Source organism: Trachurus trachurus (assembly GCF_905171665.1).
Source record: "Trachurus trachurus genome assembly, chromosome: 6".
Taxonomy (NCBI): Eukaryota; Metazoa; Chordata; class Actinopteri; order Carangiformes; family Carangidae; genus Trachurus; species Trachurus trachurus.
In genome coordinates, this window is record NC_139897.1 from 34,688,041 (window position 1) to 34,708,888 (window position 20,848).

General features: G+C 42.1%; 1 protein-coding gene across 1 annotated transcript in view; it reads right to left on the reverse strand.

Annotated features, from left to right (window-relative positions):
• Positions 1-20,848, reverse strand: part of itga11b (integrin, alpha 11b) — a gene marked incomplete at its 3' end in the record, with an annotated part of 69,447 nt that overhangs the window by 20,742 nt on the left and 27,857 nt on the right. Inside the window, exons 3-12 of the mRNA XM_083973862.1 lie at positions 15,318-15,427; positions 14,811-14,902; positions 14,054-14,168; positions 13,215-13,342; positions 9,035-9,183; positions 7,055-7,199; positions 6,257-6,422; positions 5,380-5,450; positions 2,006-2,150; positions 450-598 (exon numbers count right to left, since the gene is read on the reverse strand). Coding sequence (XP_083829988.1) covers positions 450-598; positions 2,006-2,150; positions 5,380-5,450; positions 6,257-6,422; positions 7,055-7,199; positions 9,035-9,183; positions 13,215-13,342; positions 14,054-14,168; positions 14,811-14,902; positions 15,318-15,427 — 1,270 coding nt within the window. The remainder of the gene's footprint in view (positions 1-449; positions 599-2,005; positions 2,151-5,379; positions 5,451-6,256; positions 6,423-7,054; positions 7,200-9,034; positions 9,184-13,214; positions 13,343-14,053; positions 14,169-14,810; positions 14,903-15,317; positions 15,428-20,848) is intronic.

Genomic DNA, 20,848 nt, shown 5'->3' on the forward strand with positions numbered 1-20,848 from the left:
TAGATAGATAGATAGATAGATAGATAGATAGATAGATAGATAGATAGATAGAACGATAGATAGATAGAACGATAGATAGATAGAACGATAGAACGATAGATAGAACGATAGAACGATAGAACGATAGATAGATAGATAGATAGATAGATAGATAGATAGATAGATAGATAGATAGATAGATAGATAGATAGATAGAACGATAGATAGATAGAACGATAGATAGATAGAACGATAGAACGATAGATAGAACGATAGAACGATAGAACGATAGATAGATAGATAGATAGATAGATAGATAGATAGATAGATAGATAGACAGATAGATAGATAGATAGATAGATAGATAGATAGATAGATAGATAGATAGATAGATAGAAGACAAATTTGTGTGTGTGTGTGTGTGTGTGTGTGTGTGTGTGTGTGTGTGTGTGTGTGTGTGTGTGTGTTACCTGCTCTCCCAGCAGCCCCTGCAGGATGGTCAGGTTGCCGTTGTTCTTCAGCGTGAACACGATGACTTTCCCCGTGTGGTTGAACCTCGGAGCTCCGGCCACGTAGAGCTGAGAGCCGCGGGAGGAGATGAGGGAGCCCACCGAGTAACCTAGGAGACAAGGACGGAGACGGAGACTGGTCGTCACGACAACTGTACAACAGTGTTAGCGCCACCATCAGGTTTAAAAGTCAAACTTGTAGAGAAAAATCTAAATATCCGTGAGAGGATCAACTATCACAGAAAACCTGATGATCAACCAACACGACAGGAAGTGTTTCAGGGGACACGATAAGTTGAGGGACCCATCAGGACCACCGTACATTCAGACTACGCGGTCTCCGGAGGAAACGGCTTCGGAGACTCCTACTCCTCCTCCTCCTCCTCGTCCTCCTCCGTCGGCCGCATCAACCGTCGGTAAATGGGACGGTCTAGCCTTCGGAGCATTTCCTGATTGCATCCGAATGTAAACAACGGCCGGACGTAAACATTTGAAAGTGGTGCTTGCCACGGCTCTACTGCTCCTCCGCTCCACACTTTAAAAAAAATATTTATTGACAGAACTAGAATCAAGACAAGGGCAGTTATCATTAATATACTAATAAACAAACCATTGAACAGCAGCCAGGGGGGGAGGCAAGATCCGTTCCAGACGCTTCTGCGCATGCGCCAGTAATGCTAACTGCTAGCCTAGCAGTAGAGCAGCTAAAAGTCGCTGTAGCGTTGTTAAAATGTCACTTTATTAATTTTAAATATTTTTTAATGCGAGAAAGTCACAGTTTAGAGTCCTAATCTGTGGTTAGTTTATCCAACTGACGTCTGTTTGGAAGTTTGCTCCGAGGTTTTGGGAGAAGTGCAGAGCTACAGGGAGCAGCCACCGGGAGCTAACGTTAGCTCGCTGCTCGGCTCATCTCAGAGGCAGCAGCGGCCGGCTGAGGGGGTCGAACGGTCATGCAGACGTCGTCATGCCGGTGGAGAAAGGAGCAGATTAATTTATGGTCTCATTGATTAGTTTGTGTAAATGAAAAGTGAAGCTTCAGGAGGAGCTGGTCGGAGGAGCAGTGCTGACTTGCTGCTGTCTGTATGTGCAGAAATCACCACATTTACATCAATAAATAAATGTTTTACAATTAACTGATCGGTCACATTACATTTAATTTAATCAGAAATAGAACAGAGGGGAATTCGTTGCGACGTGCTTGTGTTTTTCCTCATAGAACGTCTCTGTTTTCATCCATATCCGCGGTGTCTGCCGTGAACTAAAAGAAGGGGAAAGTGCACATGCGCAGAAGCGAATGGAACAGATCGTGTTCCGGGTACCGATCGGGCACTGACAGAACCTTCGAATCTGGACGAATGGGGACAGCCTTCACGCAGCGCTGTGTGACGTCATCGGCCTTCAAATGCAGCCTCCGAAGGCTGCAGCCCCTGAATTGAGACACTACTGATTCCCCTTTAACTAATCTAATCGATAATTGAACCCAATCAGCACCTGCTGCTGATTGGCTGGTTGGTTACCTAGATACGCTCCGTGGTTCTTCAGCTCCTCTGGGAACTCGTCTTTGTACGAGGACTTTGGAGGAACCACCTTCCCGTGTTTGGTTTCCTTCAGCACGGCGCCGTTCCAGTCGTAGGCGCCGACGGCCCCGAGCAGGATGCCGTCCTACACACACACACACACACACACACACACACACACACACACACACACACACACACACACACACACACACACACACACACACACACACACACACACACATGGTGAGGTCACAGTGTTTATAACTTTCATACTTCAACATAAAGAGGTGAAACGTCGTGTTTCCTTCAGTCACAGACGCCGACACTTATGGGATGTTTGGGTCCTGTGTCCTGTTGGTTACCGGGGCGACCAGAGATGGTTTTCCCATCATGCAGCTCAGTTCCCACAGTTTTACTGCCGTGTTCTCCTCCACCTGACGACACCGAGGGACTAAAGACCCTAATGAGCCCAGAGGAGACGATGGACGGAGACGATGGACGGGTCAGAGGACTGAAGCTGAGGCGGGTAACCGGTTCATTAACCCGTTCATTAACCAGTTCATTAACCAGTTTGTTAACAAGTTCATTAACCAGTTTAACAAGTTAATGAACCAGTTTATTAACCGGTTCATTAACCAGTTAACAAATTCATTAACCAGTTTGTTAATTAACTAGTTCATTAACCAATTTGTTAACTTGTTTATTAACAAGTTCATTAACCAGTTTGTTCATTAACCAGTTTGTTAATTAACCAGTTCATTAACTAGTTTATTTAACCAGTTCAGTAACAAGTTCATTAACCAGTTAACAAATTCATTAACCAGTTTGTTAATTAACTAGTTCATTAACCAATTTGTTAACTTGTTTATTAACAAGTTCATTAACCAGTTTGTTCATTAACCAGTTTGTTAATTAACCAGTTCATTAACTAGTTTATTTAACCAGTTTATTAACAAGTTCATTTACCAGTTTGTTAATTAACCAGTTCATTAACTAGTTTATTAACCAGTTTGTTAACAAATTAATTAACCAGTTTGTTCATTAACCAGTTTATTTAACCAGTTTATTAACAAGTTCATTAACCAGTTTGTTCATTAACTAGTTTATTTAACCAGTTTATTAACAAGTTCATTAACCAGTTTGTTAATGAACTAGTTTATTAACCAGTTTGTTAATGAACTAGTTTATTAACCAATTTGTTAACTAGTTTATCTGGGAAACTGTTTATAGTATCAACATAGGATGGATGTATATGTATATGTATATATGTATATAACATGTGACAGATTCATGAATGTGTCACATTGTTCACATTTCTAAACGTTAAATCATGAACTAACGGTGGAAAATACAAATGTTTTGGTCGGACAGTGAACGTGTCATTGTGACAAATATGCAAAAAAGGGACGGCACTTTGCCTCTGTGTGTGTGTGTGTGTGTGTGTGTGTGTGTGTGTGTGTGTGTGTGTGTGTGTGTGTGTGTGTGTGTGTGTGTGTTGTTGTTGTTCCACTTGGAGACAGAATCAAAGTCTTAAACTCTGAGTCCAGATGTCGTCACTGCTCATTAAAGTTACAGTCCAATGAGTTCAGGTTTCCCATCATGCCCCTGGCCCGGCCCGGTCCGGTCCGGTCCGGTCCGGTCCAGGTCCAAGTCCGACGGACACGTGGACCCGTCACACACACACACACACACACACACACACACACACACACACACACACACACACACACACACACACACTCAGATGAAACTCGTTAAAGTCCAGATATGAAAGTTATTAAAGCGGTGAGTCATCGTCTCAGTGGAGCGGACGACGGTGACACAACTGTTGGCGACGATGGCGTTCTGCAGGATCAGAGCTGCACACGCACTCACTCACGGACCGTCCGTTACCATGGCTACAGGTTAAAGGGTCAAAGGTCAAAGGTCAACCCTGCAGCAGGAGGAGGAGGAGGAGGAGGACAGACAAAAAGTCTCTGTTTTCCACATCAGAGTGAGACGTCGTTTTGTTTTTTTAACCGGAGGAAAAATCTGCATATGATTGTTAATGAATCCATGTGTGTGTGTGTGTGTGTGTGTGTGTGTGTGTGTGTGTGTGTGTGTGTGTGTGTGTGTGTGTTTGTGTGTGTGTGTGTGTTCCTCTGGCAGCTCCGTGCTCAGTAAAACCATCTGCTCTGTGTTACACACACACACACACACACACAAAGTTTCCACGACACCGACTTTTCACTCTCAACGCTGGAATTCAACAAGTGGAATACGATTTTCTTTCCTTTTTTTTCTCTTTTTTTTCCCCTTGGACGAGAAACAACAGAAATATTTCTAGAAGCTTCTTGTTCCGGGACCAGAACCAGAACCAGAATCTGGACTTGGACCCGACTGATACTGGACATTTGAGGATTTAATCTTTTTTCTGTGTGGATCATAAACACAGAGCTCAGAGCTGAAGCTGCCAACTCGCTGATCTCTGCAAATAACAGTGAAGATGAAGATGAGGATGAGGCTTCCAGATGAAGGTTATTAACAACATCATCATCATCATCATGGACAACATTCCTCATCCAGGATGAACGGATCCGACGAAGCAGCGTGAAGTTCTGGTGTCGCTGTGATTATAAAGCCACTCACAGGAAATAAAAGACCCAAAAACCTGCCAGTCCAGTTTATAAAGGGAAAGTTCAACATTTAGTCAAACTGGCCCATCATCATAATCCCTATAGTCATAGCAGTAGGTTCGTTAGCTTTAATTGTCGGTGCAAGCTATTTTTAGAACGGTGGAGCAGAGCCGTGAGCTGCTCAGAGCTACGCTACGGAGGCTCATTATGGGATTTCTTGGTTTCCCTCATCAAACTCATCAAATACACAATCCAACAACTCCACAACGCTCTGGTGGACAAGTTGTGACCTGCACATTCACCACGCTATGAGATAATAACACAACGTTACCACAGAGTTGTTTTAGAGGGAAATTCATGCAAAACCGCTGATGCACGTTGCCTTCAGGGACAGTTTTTCATCAACAGTCTCTGTATTTACCCTGTATTTAACTCGAAAACTCAGTTTCGTAACGTTCCATTATTATCTCATAGCGTGGTGAATGTGCAGCTCACAACTTGTCCACCAGAGCGTTGTGGAGTTGTTGGATTGTGTATTTGATGAGTTTGATGAGGGAAACCAAAGAAATCCCATGAGCCTCCGTAGTGTAGCTCTGAGCAGCTCACGGCTCTGCTCCGCCGTTCTAAAAGTAGCTTGTACCGTCAATTAAGGGTAACGAACCTACTGCTATGAGTATAGGGATTATGGCAATGGGCCAATTTTCCAAAATGTTGAACTATCCCTTTAAAAAGGAGGATTTTACTGCAAAAACTCACTTTAACCAGATGAGAGGAGAAACCGGCCTGAGCCATCTGAAGACCGAAGCCTCGACCCTGACTGCTGGTTCCTGTGGAGAAACAACAATGATGTTATTACTAATATTAATGTATTTGTATTAAAGCTCCATACAGTATAAAGGTAGATGTTTGTGTTAAAGCTCCATACAGTATAAAGGTAGATGTTTGTGTTAAAGCTCCATACAGTATAAAGGTAGATGTTTGTGTTAAAGCTCCATACAGTATAAAGGTAGATGTTTGTGTTAAAGCTCCATACAGTATAAAGGTAGATGTCCATGTGTAGTGTGATTATAAAGCAGCTCTAGGTTCTATATTAATACTGTGAAAGTATCAAAGCCTCAGTCCACAGAGAAATGCACACAGCCTGTATTCAGAAACTGAGCCTTAAAACCAGCCGTCAGGACTTCCTGTCACTTTGTGATGTCACAACTAAGCCCCGCCCCCTCACCACCTGGACCCACCATCCATCCAACAACAACTTGCAGGATTTGGTTTCTCTGAGTGTTTTATTCTGAAATCTACTCTGTTTTTTTTATTGCATCACTTTAGAAAACAGTCAGCCAATCAGAAGAGAGGCTCAGAACCTCCTCCTCTCTTCTGATTGGCTGACACCGACCTGTTTGTTACTAGAGCTCCAGAGAGAAGCTGAGAGAGAGAGAGGAGATGGAAAACTACACTTCTCATGGATCAACCCTTCAAAATAAAAGACAGACGAAGAGGAAATAACCTCTTTTAGATCAGTGTTCATTATTTGATTGTTTTTGTTTTTCGACAAAAGCTTTAACATTTAACCAAACGTTTTAAATGTTGCAAGAAAGAAAGAAAGAGGAACTATGTTTTTAAAATGGCGGCCGACCTTCCAGAGAGAAGATCCTCTCTCCCAGAGCGTCCACGATGTCCTTTAGCGCCGACTCGTCTGTCACGTTGAAGAAGTGTTTCTCGTCGGGGTCGCTGGCGATGAACTTGATTTCTTTGAGAAAAGCTTCGGGGTTGATCCCTCGACGGTTGTAATAACCCAGGACCTGCAGGAGGAGGAGATTAAAGGGATAGTTCACCCAAAATTCAAATTTCACTCATTATCTACTCACCCTCATGAGCTGTGAGAGTCCTCCGTTCCTTCTCTGAGTTACAGCGGGGCTCCGTGCAGCAGTGTTTGTCCATATAATGGCTGTCAATGGATACCAACTGTCTTCGTAACAAAAAGACACACCAAAAAACATCCAAATACCTCCATAGTGCTCGTCTGTAATGTCCCTCTTGTATTGAAGCCCCGACATGAGAAATTGTTCCGAAAAAAATTAATAAGTCTATATTTCAAGCTTGTTTTGTAGCGGAAGCTCCCAGTGTCTCAGTTCACTGCTCTTCCTGTGTCTTCCTGTGTGGTATCTGGATGTTTTTTGGTGTGTCTTGTTGTTATGAAGACAGTTGGTATCCATTTGCAACCGTCATATGGACATGCACTGCTACGCCGAGACCCCCTGTAACTCAGAGAAGCCACGGAGGACTCTGAAACTTCTCTCAGCCCTTAGTCCACATGAGGGGGAGGAGATCATGAGTGAAATTTGAATTTTGGGTGAACTATCCCTTTAAAGCTCTGAGAGGAGGAGAAGGAGGAGGAGCAGCAGAGCGTTGTGGTGAAGGGACTCAGACTCACAGCGATGGCGTACATGGTGATGTTGTCTCTCTCGCTGTCTCCGACCGCCTGCACCAGCTGAGGACTGTCGTGAGATTCTCCGTCTGTGATCACGATCATCACCTTCTGAGCGCCGGGACGTCCGCCGCGCTTGAACGCCTCCGACCTGCGCAGAGAAGACACACAAACAGACACACAAAGAAACAAACAGACAGACATTAGGCCTCGTTCACGAATTGTGAGTCCCACTTGCACAGTTTTTACGAAGACTGTGGCGTTAATGAAGGTTTTCTGAATGTCATGAATCCAGGATTTGTTCTTAGCTAAGACCAAAAGCTACACACACTCAAGAGCAAACTTCTGCACATTTGAGAGATGACACTTGTGCAAAAATAATTGATTATTGTATTTTTCTTCTGTTCTGCAGTTGTTTAATATTATATGATATGAATTTGAATAATTTTTGGTAACCCTTTAATTTACAGGCCGTTAATTATGTGATAATGTCAAGAAATAGCCAAGAAATAACAATTAATTGTGTCATAATGTCTAGAAATAGCCTAGAAATAATGGTCAGTTTCATAGTAATGTTGAGAAATATCGCCAAGTAATAACGACAGCCCAGAAATATCGATCAATTGCAACAGACTTGTTGGAGATTCTGGCCTTTCCCAAAAAATCTGTAATTTTTTGCCTTTATGAAAAACATTACATTACTATGAAATTGGCTGTTATTTCTTGGCTATTTCTAGACATTATCACGTAGTTAACGGCCTGTAAATTAAAGGGTTAAATGTCATTTTCTTATCATTTATAATGTTTTTAGTTATTATTAATGAATTTGCAAATCATTGTGGTCTCAACTTGCATAGTTTTCTAAAGAAATGTCTTAAGAACAACTTCAAGAATTCAAGAAAATACTTAAAGGGATATGCCAACTTTTTTTGTGTCTTGCCTCACTCCATGACCAGCAGATAGACACCATCCTTTCGACTGTGCGTGCAGTAACAAGGGAGATAGAGCCGTATCGCCGTAATTAGCTTAGCTCAAACACTGGAAGTGTATGGGTAGTGTTAGCCTGCCTCCACCTAAAGTCGCTAATTAGCTTAGCTCAAACACTGGAAGTGTATAGGTAGTGTTAGCCTGCCTCCACCTAAAGTCGCTAATTAGCTCAGCTCAAACGCTGGAAGTGTATAGGTAGTGTTAGCCTGCCTCCACCTAAAGTCGCTAATTAGCTTAGCTCAAACACTGGAAGTGTATGGGTAGTGTTAGCCTGCCTCCACCTAAAGTCGCTAATTAGCTTAGCTCAAACACTGGAAGTGTATGGGTAGTGTTAGCCTGCCTCCACCTAAAGTCGCTAATTAGCTTAGCTCAAACACTGGAAGTGTATAGGTAGTGTTAGCCTGCCTCCACCTAAAGTCGCTAATTAGCTTAGCTCAAACGCTGGAAGTGTATAGGTAGTGTTAGCCTGCCTCCACCTAAAGTCGCTAATTAGCTTAGCTCAAACACTGGAAGTGTATGGGTAGTGTTAGCCTGCCTCCACCTAAAGTCGCTAATTAGCTTAGCTCAAACACTGGAAGTGTATGGGTAGTGTTAGCCTGCCTCCACCTAAAGTCGCTAATTAGCTTAGCTCAAACACTGGAAGTGTATGGGTAGTGTTAGCCTGCCTCCACCTAAAGTCATCAGAGAAACTCTGCAGCAACTCTAAAGGGAAACCGGCGGGCCGATCTTGGTCTCAGAGCTGACTAAACTCTCCGGTAAGGCATCTTGAGCGGTCAAATGCCGCTAACGGGACGAGATCGGTCAAAACGGAGGGTTCAAGGTAACACTACCTATACACTTCCAGTGTTTGAGCTAAGCTAATTACGGCGATACGGCTCTATCTCCCTTGTTACTGCACGCACAGTGGAAAGGATGGTGTCTATCTGTTGTGTTGTGATGTGTTGTGTTGTGTTGTGTTGTGTTGTGTTGTGTTGTGTTGTGTTGTGTTCTGTGTCGTACCGGCCCACGTTGATGCCCAGCGCCGTCCTGGTCTCCTCTCCGCCGCGCTGGTCGATGCCCCTGGCCGCCTCCACCACCTCCTCCACCGTCTGGTACTCGCCCAGACCGAACTCATGGACCACGGAGGAGCCGTACTGAACCACGCCCACCTGAACACAACACACCACAGCACCTGAAGGCACCACCAACACAACCAACACCTGAACACAACACACCACAGCACCTGAAGGCACCACCAACACAAACACTACCACCAATAACACTACCACCATCACTGTGTAAATTAACATAAATGGTCTTTTCCTTTGTACACTGCAAAAAACTTAAAATCTTTTCAAGAATATTTGTCTCATTTCTATTCAAACTAATCTCTTTCCACTTAAAATAAGACTCATCACCTAAAAATCAACTTGTCTAAGATCATTTTCACTTGTTTCAAACAAATTTTCACTTGAAATAAGTAGAAAAATCTGCCAGTGAAAGGAAGTTTGTTGTGCTTGTAATAAGAAAGAAAAACTTGCTCCACTATCAGATTTTTCTACTTATTTCAAGTGAAAATCTGCTTGAAAGAAGTAAAAAAGTGTCTAAAAACAAGCTGCTTTTAATGTGATGAGTCTTATTTTAAGTAGAATGAGATTTGTTTTGACTAGAAATAAGACAAATATTCTTGGTAAGATGTTGAGTTTTTGCAGTGTATCAGCAACAAATCCTAAAAGTAGGATTGACAATAACAATCTCTGTAATTTTACAGTCCAAGTCTTTAAAGGCCGTTTCCTCAGAAAGAGTTTTTCAGACTCAGACTCCTCTCTAGAAATCTCCACTTCAGCAGCACTTCCAGACACCAAACCTTCCACTTTGATCCCTTTCTATATTCTGAAGGTTTTTACAGAGGGGATTGTTGATATATCATTCACAGCCTCATTTATACAACATTTTATTACTAAAAACATGGAGACATTAGATGTTTTAAAGGGCTGGTGACAGTATTTTCTCATTTACAGAGTGATAAAAAGAGATATCCACAATCCTCCTCTGTAAAAACTTCTAGTTTTATCCATTGTTCAGGTTTCTGCTCTGGAAATATATGCAAATTAGCGCATATTTAATTAGATATTGCCTCATTTACATATTTAAACATACATTTTGACAAAACTTGTAATAGAAGAAATACATGTTTTAATGTGAGTGATAAACTTGGGAAGTTTCATGGTGAAATCTGTAATGTCTCGTTCTGATTCTTGTTTGTTATCCCCTCAACAAACTGAGAGTTTAGATGAATAAATAAAGATGATGAGACACAAGTTCAGACCAAATCCTCTCCAACACAGTCCTGACTGGACTCTACATCCTGTTAAAGGGATAGTTCAACATTTAGTCAAATTGGCCCATCACCATAATCCCTATAGTCATAGCAGTAGGTTCGTTACCTTTAATTGTCGGTGCAAGCTGTTTTTAGAACGGCAGAGCAGAGCCGTGAGCTGCTCAGAGCTACGCTATGGAGGCTCATTATGGGATTTCTTGGTTTCCCTCATCATCAAACTCATCAAATACACAATCCAACAACTCCACAACGCTCTGGTGGACAAGTTGTGAGCTGCACATTCACCACGCTATGAGATAATAACAGAATGTTACCACACAGAGTTGTTTTAGAGGGAAATTCATGCAAAACCACTGATGCACGTTGCCTTCAGGGACAGTTTTTCATCAACAGTCTCTGTATTTCCCTTGAAAACAACTCTGTGTGGTAACGTTGTGTTATTATCTCATAGCGTGGTGAATGTGCAGCTCACAACTTGTCCACCAGAGCGTTGTGGAGTTGTTGGATTGTGTATTTGATGATTTTGATGATGAGGGAAACCAAGAAATCCCATAATGAGCCTCCGTAGCGTAGCTCTGAGCAGCTCACGGCTCTGCTCCGCCGTTCTAAAAACACCTTGCACCGACAATTAAAGGTAACAAACCTACTGCTATGACTATAGGGGGATTATGGCAATGGGCCAATTTGACTAAATGTTGAGCTATCCCTTTAATATCTGTAGTTCATAGGTCCGATCTTTACACTTTCTCCAGCTGCCTGTTGGACTAACTGCCTGTTCCTTCCAGCGTTTCCATGAATTAACACAGACGGTTTAGTTGTTTTCCCGGGACAGAAGCTGTGTTTTTCCAGCCTGTGAACCGGGAGCAGAAACTACAAACAGCTCAGATTCCTGAGGACGCCTCACACAGAGAGAGACAGAGAGAGACACTGAGCTCTGTGTCCAAACACAACATCATCATCATCATCATCATCATCATCATCATCGGCCAGGCCACGGAAACAAGCGGTTCTTAGACTTTTTCTTTTTTTTGTCGAGGATTTAACGAGGTCGAGAGGTCGTTGTCGGCCGCCGTGAAGGGGAACGGAGGGGTGAAAACACATGAGCCGTGACCTTTGTCCTGTTTGGCAGCGACTGAGCCTCTCAGCAGCAGCAGCAGCAGCAGCAGCAGCAGCAGCAGTTCAGGGTTTGTGGTCGTGTCTGCAACATTTTTTTTAAAGGACCCTGCCAAAGAATTCAAACATTTCCCTGAGAAACCTGAAGCTCGTGACGCAGCGATTTCACAAAACACGAGGACGAGACGCTGAAGACACCGAAGCAGTTTTTTTTATCCCTTTATTTTCAAAGTCTTATTTCATTATTAGCGCATATAGCACTTTAACTTAAAGAGCTGCTGATTTGATCAGTTCTACAGACTGTTTTTACTGACCTATTTGTAATAGAGTGGAAGCACCCTTCACTGTTTTGAATGCGTGTTAAAGTTGTGAAAGTATTTTGTATGGATGTCTTGTATGTATTGTCTTGTGTAGGCCTATGCAGTGGCTCCGAGCCCAAAACGTACAATCCAATCCAATCCAATATTATATATATGTGTTGCTCCTTTCTCTTATTACTTATTCATTATCCCTAATATTATTATTATTTGTTTATTTTATTAGGGCCACGGGCAATCGCACCGGGCACTGGTCCCAACAGCTATGAAATAGCTGCAGGGACCAGTGCCCGGGCGAAATTATATATCAAAACGTGCGGTTCAATCGGGATCGGTGTGCTATTACTTTTCTCAACAGTTTACGAACTGCGCAAAATTTTGCATTGAAGTCAATGGGACGGGCGAAAAAAAAAAGAGCGAAAAAGACCAATCATTGGAGTTTAACAAACGTCTACTGCTCAGGCATACTTTCACCTAGAGACTCCATTTAAACTTTAAACAGTAGACACAAGTCTTGTGTATTGGTGTATTACTCCACGTTTTGATAGTTCATATAGTTTTTGATCAGTCCCTGTTCAATGACCATGATCATTTTTGGAGAAATTATGAGATTATAATGGGTGTGTATTGGACGGAATGTTCGTGTCAGAGTGGGTGACATCATCAGTTAGAGTGGGAGAGATGCCAGAAAAACTCCAGATTTTTTCTCTTTCCACACTCGGCCCGGCCACAATTTACACTCTACACACATGATTTTTTCAGAATTTGTAAGACAAACTTGTTCTGTCTCTCATCATCTGCTCAAAATATCAGAGAGACTTACAGAATTTAAACTCTGAGCCTCTAAGTGCGGCCACGTCTGTCTCTGCTCCTCATTGACAAATATTTTCTGAGAGAAGCAGAACGGCCTGATGTTTTAAAACTGCCAGCGTCTCCAAAATATTTACTGTAGAAACACCAAATCGCACCACATTTTTCAGGAAGTCCTTAGAGCAACGTTGATCTGTGTTTTGTTCTGATAGGAGTTACCGTTTTGTCACAGTAAGCCTAATTGTGAGACCGGTGCAGAGGCAGAAAATGGCTCTTTTTCTCCACGTTTCTGTCTGTCTCAGCCTGCGGGGCCCCTATCACCGTGGTAACCTCTTTGATCCTCAGGCCAGAGCTCGTTAACTTCATAAACAATCCACCTGGCGCTCGTTTAAATGTTTATAAACACACACACAGCTAAATCAGACTGACACAGGATGCAGCTCATAGTATAAAGTGTTTATAACGTATTTATCCTTCATGTCACCTTGTCTATCACTTCACCAATAAAAAAAAGAAAAAATACCGAAAACACAACTGAACATCAAACTGTGAAGCTGAAGGAGGAGGAGGAGACTGAAACATTTAGAGCAGCAGATGTTTCCAGATGTTGGGGACCGACCTGCGTCTGACCTGGGCCGATGTAGAACTTGTGCAGGATGTTGATGAGGAAGTCCTGCACCTCGTACCACGGGTAGATGGAGTTGGACCCGTCCAGAACGATCACGATGTCCATGAACGTCTCACACCCTGGAACATGGACGAGGAACAGAGGGAAGAACGACGTTTTATATTATTAAATAAACAGCGTTACTTTTTTCATTAAGGAGTAATCCAAAAAGTTACTGTTTCCCCCGTTATAACGCCGTTATTTGACTCAAGAAGTCCCGTCACAAAATAATAATAGTCCTGTTTAAGTGTTGTACATTATACACCTTTTTTTACAGTCCATAAACTAGTCGGAAAAAAGTCGTTCATCTGGAACTAACCAGCTCAGGAGGAAAACTGAGAGAGTTGGTTCAGATTAAAGTTTAAAAAGTAACGTAATAGTTACTTTTCCTGGTAATTAATGTAGTAATTACATGTTACAATAACATGTTTTTGGTAACACAGTAATAAGTACACACTATTAAGCATTAGTTAAGCATTAATAAATACTGAATTCTTCATTTAAAAGCATGAATACTCATTAGTATGTAGTTTATAAATACAGTTAGTGCTTAACCCAATAACCCTATGAGCAGTTTTAACTGTGTTTATAACCAGTTTGTTTTATTGATAAACATTTCTGTATTCATGTGTTATAAATAAAGTTGTTTGGAATTTGAAAAAAAACATTTTTACATTTTATTCAACTGAATATGGTGTGTGTGTGTGTGTGTGTGTGTGTGTGTGTGTGTGTGTGTGTGTGTGTGTGTGTGTGTGTGTGTGTGTGTGTGTGTGTGTGTGTGTGTGAGTTACTCTGCAGGGCCGGGGCGATGGTGTGTGACGGTCTGAAGTTCCTGCTGACCCTGGAGCAGATCCCGGTGCTGTACAAGGAGCTGCCACACTCATGAGACCAGAGAGGCCCACAGGTCTGAGGACACACACACACACACACACACACACACACACACACAGATACATGTTAACCCTCCTCTGGTGTTCGGGTCACCAGTGACCCGTTTTCAAGTTTTAAATGCATAGAAGTACCACATAAATGTGTTTATAGAATCAAGACTTTTTGACATTTATGGTGTTCGGGTCAATTTTGACCCGGTTATAACGATAAGAACAACAGTTAAAACTGAAATCATAAGTGCAAAACCAACCTTTTCATGGATAAGGAAGCCTAAACAACATAACCAAGAGATGAGAAACAAATGGGATGATAAATAGTTGTTTTTAGTGTTTTACAGCTGATTGAAGACTCGGGTCAAAACTGGCCCTAAAACAGAAAGCTGACAAGGGTCATACTGACAAAAAAGGCCCAGAAGCCCACACCCAAAAATATTAAAACCAATATTTTCATGGATAAGGAAGTCTAACAATGTAACCAAGAGAAGAAAAACAAATTGCCTGAAAAAAAATGTTTTTAGTGTATTTCAGCTGATTTAAAATACGGGTCAAAACTGACCCGAAACACCATAGATGGCAGTAAAAACACAAGACGAAGGTTAAAGGAGACCACTGAGAGCCAACATGGCGGCCGTTTCCTCTCCTCCAGTCTCTCTCTCACCACGAAGCTGTTGTCTCGGGGGTTGGAGGTCAGAGACATCCCCAGTCTCATCTTGTCCTTCCTCTCTGAGACGTTGTCCAGGGACAGTTTCCCTGGTAACGGACAGACAGACAGGAGTTCAATTTAATGCTTTTATTTTGGTAAAAGGAACCTTTACTTTACTTTACTTTACTTTACTTTATGTGTTTATTTGGTCGGTATAATGCATATTAATGGACAGTGAGTGCTAGAGTACCCACAGTAAATACACCGGATTTAGCACATGTGCTAAATTACATCTGTAGTCCCCAAAACAATACAACAAATTAACATAAAAAGTCCATAAAGACGGAGGACCAGTAGATAACAGGAGAAGTATATTTACATAGTTACAGGGTTGGACATGATTCTTTGAATTGTAGAAAAATATATAATCTATATAGCTGGAATTAACATGATTCATTGAAATATAAAAATATAGTAGGCTACTTCCTGTTCCTGTGTGATGATGTCATAGCTGTGACTCACCCAGGTGGAGGCGGCTGCAGTTGACGGACGTCCTGGTGTCCAGTGGACACCGGTACACGTCCCCTGTCTGCTGCTTCCCTGTGGACTCAAAGGGAGCTCCAACCAGCAGCCTGCACACACACACACACACACACACACACACACACACACACACACACACACACACACACACACACACACACACACACACACACACACACACATGTTTGTAATGCTATCTTTGTGAGGACACTCATTGACATAATGTGTTCCCTAGCCCCGTACCCTAACCTTAACCATTAAGGCCTTTGCACACTGAGTCCGTTTTCGTCGTCCGAAATTGCCACACGTCAAAAAATAAATTCGACCTCATGTCGATCACGTTTACACACCAAGTCCCAAACTTTCGTCCGTCATAAACGTTTTCGGAACAGGTTCGATTTAATGCGTTTTTCGCATCCGTGAAAAGTCTTTTGACCAATCAGATCAGTGTTTCGAGGCTGGAGAGAGAGAAAGAAGGGAGGGGATCACTGCTGAGTGTGTGTGTGTGTGTGTGTGTGTGTCTGTGTGTGCGTGCGCCAGCCGCTGTTCAGGATCATGGAAATTGTCCGTCTTCTGTTTAATGTGTGAGCTAATAATCAATATCTATCAAACTGGACCACTGACATCCTAAAATAAACTGTTGAAGTGATCATGATAGTTCCGCACTGCAAAAACTCAAAATCATACCAAGAATATTCGTCTTATTTCTAGTCAAAATGTCATTTCTACTCAAAATAAATCTAATTATACTTAAAATAAGACTCATCACATAAAAAGTAGCTTGTTTTTAGACACTTTTTACTTCTTTCAAGCAAATTTTCCACTTGAAATAAGTAGAAAAATCTGATAGTGGATCAAGTTTTTCTATCTTATTACAAGCACAAAAAACTTGCTTTCACTGGCAGATTTTTCTACTTATTTCAATTGAAAATTAGTTTGAAACAAGTGAAAATGATCTAAAAACAAGTAAATTTTTAGGTGATGAGTCTTATTTTAAGTGAAAAGAGTTTAGTTTTGACTAGAAATTAGACATTTTGACGAGAAATAAGACAAATATTCTTGGAATGATTTTGAGTTTTTGCAGTGCGCTGCTCATTAACAAGCAGCAGATCCCCTCGCTACTGCGTCCTCTCAGGATGGACACAATATTTAAATTTTTCTCTTTAATTTCTCGACTAGTGAGAGAACCACAAAGTGCATCATCACTGCGTCACGATTTTTGTCTCCCTCTCCGAAATTTGCAACACAAAATAAAAACGCATGCGAATAAAACGCAACGGACTCAGTGTGCAAGGAGCCTGTGTGTAGCGTTTTTTGTCGGATGACGGATACGAAAAACGCCTGCGAATAAAACGGACTCAGTGTGCAAAGACCTTTACTCTTAACCTAATTTGAAACTAACTATAAAGTCTTAACCCTCAAACAGCCTTTGGAAAAAGTTAGAACCGGCCAAAATGTCCTCACTTGGTAACAATGTCCTCACTCAGTTGGTTAAAAACTCTCGACGGTCCTCACAACGTAGTAAGAACAAGAACACACACACACTGACAATTAGTAAATCTGAAATTGTTTTTAGCTGACTGGATTCCCGTCCATCTCCATGTTGTAAACTGTTTTCTTAAGCGCCGACGCAGTTTGCAATAAAAAACAATGAGAAGGACACGAGTGCTGCTGGCCTTTCAAAGGTCAAAGGTCAAAGGTTTTTTATTTGTCATTTCTTGTACGGTGTACACGAGATGAAATTGTGTGCTCCTAGATTAAAAGCAGTGCAAAAAATCTGGACATTCAAATAGAATAAAAGCATACAAAATAAAATCCCATGTTCTTCATCCTTTTTCTTTAGGTAAACTGTTTTCTTGTCTGTAACAACATCTCTGATCCCTCCTCTGTCTCTCACCCTGAGGTTTGTTTCTCCTGGTTTTTCTTGGAAGTTTTTCCTCAGTGGATGTGAGGGTCAGAGGTCAGAGGATGTTGTGAGGATGCCATGTATATATATAAAACAAATTTACGGTGTCTTTGAGTGTCTAGAAAGGCACCTATAAATAAAATGTATTATTATATATATATATGTATACGTATATCTTTAGCAATAGAAACTGACAGATATATGAACATGCAATAAGCCCACATTCTTTCACACTGTGACATCTGTGCTGACATTTCTAAGTATATTGTTCATTTTGCTGATTTTGATGATGATACAGATAAATTGTGTGTAATTTATCTGGTTCACTGCATCAACAAATGAGCCAAAGCCTGACCCCTCCTCCTCCTCCTCAATAGAAGGAATGTCTTTCATCACATGGTTCCCGCTCGGCGCTGGTTCTGGGAACGGGTCTGAGTCACGACCAAAAGGACCACGAGCCACCGAGCCTCAGTCTGCTCACACGGCGCCGTCCACATCAAACGGGCCGAGCGCCGCGCGGACAAAACCACATCCTCCGACTGCAGACAGAGCCAGGTCCACATCCTGCAGCCTGCAGCGCTCTAAGCCCCGCCCCCCCATGACATCATCACCCCGGGCCGGTCGTTTCCTCAACAGGTGCTGAGGTTTACTGTATCTCTGCGGTGAAACAAACCTGAGTCGTTATCGGCCGCTTTGTCTTTTAATTAAGTGGAGTTCCTGCTGCCGATACCTCTTCCCAGAATTCCCTTCAATTTGAGGGAGACTAAACACACCGTGAGACAGTAAACACACACACACACACAAACACACACACAGGTCACAGCGTGGAGGCTGACAGTCACAGGACACAGAAACACAGAGTCGACTCTATAAACAAGAAGCGCCGGAGGTTTGAGCTGAGGTCAGACAGAGGTCAGAGGTCACCACAGGTCAACGAGTCTGACCTCTGACAGACAAAAACACACACACAGTCTTCATCCCTCCTCCTCTGTAGACAGCACTTCTTCTAGAGCGGGTCGTTCATATGTAAAATCAAATAGAGTCAAAATATAATTATATTATATACACAGAATATTTGAAGTGTCTGTTAATGTAGGGCCAATCATTGGGGCCACGGGGCAACGAGCACTATTGTTATTTTGAGGATTTTTCCTAATTTTTTGTATTTTTTTTTCATCTTCCGGACAAATTTCGATTCGCTACTAAATTATATATCAAAATTTGGTGGTTCGATTGGGATCGGTGTGCTATTGCTTTTCTTTAAAGAATACGGGGGGAAAAAACTGCGAAAACTTTTGCATTGAAGTCAATGGGACGGGCTGAAAAAAAAAGAGCGAAAAAGAACAATCATTGGAGTTTAACAAACGTCTACTGCTCAGGCATACTTTCACCTAGAGACTCCATTTAAACTTTAAACAGTAGACACAAGTCTTGTGTATTGTCGTATTACTCCACGTTTTGATAGGTCATATAGTTTTTGATCAATCCCTGATCAATGACCATGATCATTTTTGGAGAAATGTTGAGATTATAATGGGTGTGTATTGGACGGAATGTTCGTGTCAGAGTGGGTGACATCATCGGTTAGAGTGGGAGAAGTTGTCTGAAATCTTCTGAAACTTTTCTCTTTCCACGCTCCTCCCGGACACAATTTACACTCTACACACATGATTTTTTCCAAATTTGTAGACAAACTTGTTCTGTGTCTCACAATGTGCTCAAAATATCAGAGAGACTTACAAAATTTAAATTGTCAGCCTCTGAGTGCGGCCACGTCTGTCTCTGCTCCTCATTGACTCCAATACAAATATTTTCTGAGAGAAGCAGAACGGCCTGATGTTTTAAAACTGCCAGCGTCGCCAAAATATTTACTGTAGAAACACCAAATCGTACCAGATTTTTCAGGAAGTCCTTACAGCGATGATGGTCTGTGTTTTTTTCTGCTAGGAGTTACCGTTTTGTCACAGTAAGCCTAAATGTGAGACCAGTGCAGAGGCAGAAAATCGCTCTTTTTCTCTGTCTGCCTCAGCCTGGGGAGCCCTTATCGTCATTGGCAACCACCTCAAGTTGCCGTGGTAACCTCTGAGCCTCAGGCCAGAGCTCGTTAAGGTTCATAAACAATCCACCTTGATCTCGTTAACATGTTTATAAACACACACACACACACAGTTAACCTAATGTGGTTACAGCTCCTCCATATCAGTGTCTGTCTGATCAGCTCTGTCTTGACCTGAAGATCGTGGGTTTGATTCCCATGTTGACAGAGATGCTATGCCCGGCAGTAGCCCCCCGTGGTCCTATCAAAATTTCCCAGAGGAAAGTTTTATTATTAAATTGAAATATTTAAGTAATTAAAGCAGAAGTAAGCGATCCGGTGGTTTTGTCTAACTTCCTGTCAGCAGATGGAGTTAGCAGTCCCCGCCCTCGTCCCTACGTCACCACATTCACGATGCGCATCCCTTGGCTGCACACACAGAGAGGACTGCCCCTTTATGCCGTTCTCTCTCCTCATTGGATAAAGGTTGTAGGATACAAGGAAAGTTTTCTCCTGGGCTCAGAGCAGAGCAGAGTGACTGACAGACCCGTGTTTCAGACCAAACACTCTATAGAAGTGATTGCTGTCGGAAGATACAACTATTTAAGACTTATATTAACACAAACATTCCGCTTATAGGCTACTTCTGCTTTAAGTCATTAATTGTCATTTATACCAAATGACAGATGAAGGTCAGTGGTTCGATTCCCGACTCCTCCAATGTAGATCATGGGATGTATGAATGTGTGTGAATTACTAGAAAGCGCTAGCCTATACATAAGTCCAAGTCCATTCTTCTTCTTAATCTTCTTCTCCTCCTCAGTCTTCTTCTTTTTCTGCTGATCTGAGGTCAGGCGTCACTCAGGTGTTTCCAGTCCAGATCAGATAAATGAAGTCTCTCCAGAGAGTCCTGAGTCTGGACCGAGGTCTGGAAACCCTCTCCAGTTCTAGGTTTCTGATCCGATCGCAACACGACAACTCACTCAGCTGCTCGTTTATAGCCTACCAGCTCACACACACTTTAACACACACTCTCCACATTAGCGGTTGGACGGTGGCTCTGCTCCTGTGTGTGTGCGTGTGTGTGTGTAATCTCTTTTTTGTTTTGTTAATAAACACTCTGATCTTTGATTAGAAATCTCAGTGAGGTTTTTATCAGCACATCTGTTCGACATCTGGACCCGTTCTTAAATGTCGTTTGGTTTGTGTGATGTGATCCAATAAGTTCCAATCCAGATAATTCAAATAGTTGTACTAAAGTATCTGCTTGTGTAACCATGGTAACAACAGTGGGAGGAGACTTCAGCAGGTTCTGGGCTGTGTTCTTCTGTTCAATACAAACTTTGTTTTACATTAAATATGGTTTAGATTTAACATCAAATCATCTTTTCTTTGTAGCTGAGGAGGAATAATGTAAATATAGAGACACATGATTATTATTATGAGGACTGGGACTGAAGACAGTGAAGGACTTGGAAACGGTCTCACAACTCGGCTGCTGATGGAAACATTTGGCTCTGCAGCTCTGTGAGTTTATCAGAGTCGAGTCGTCTGAGGGATGAAATTGCA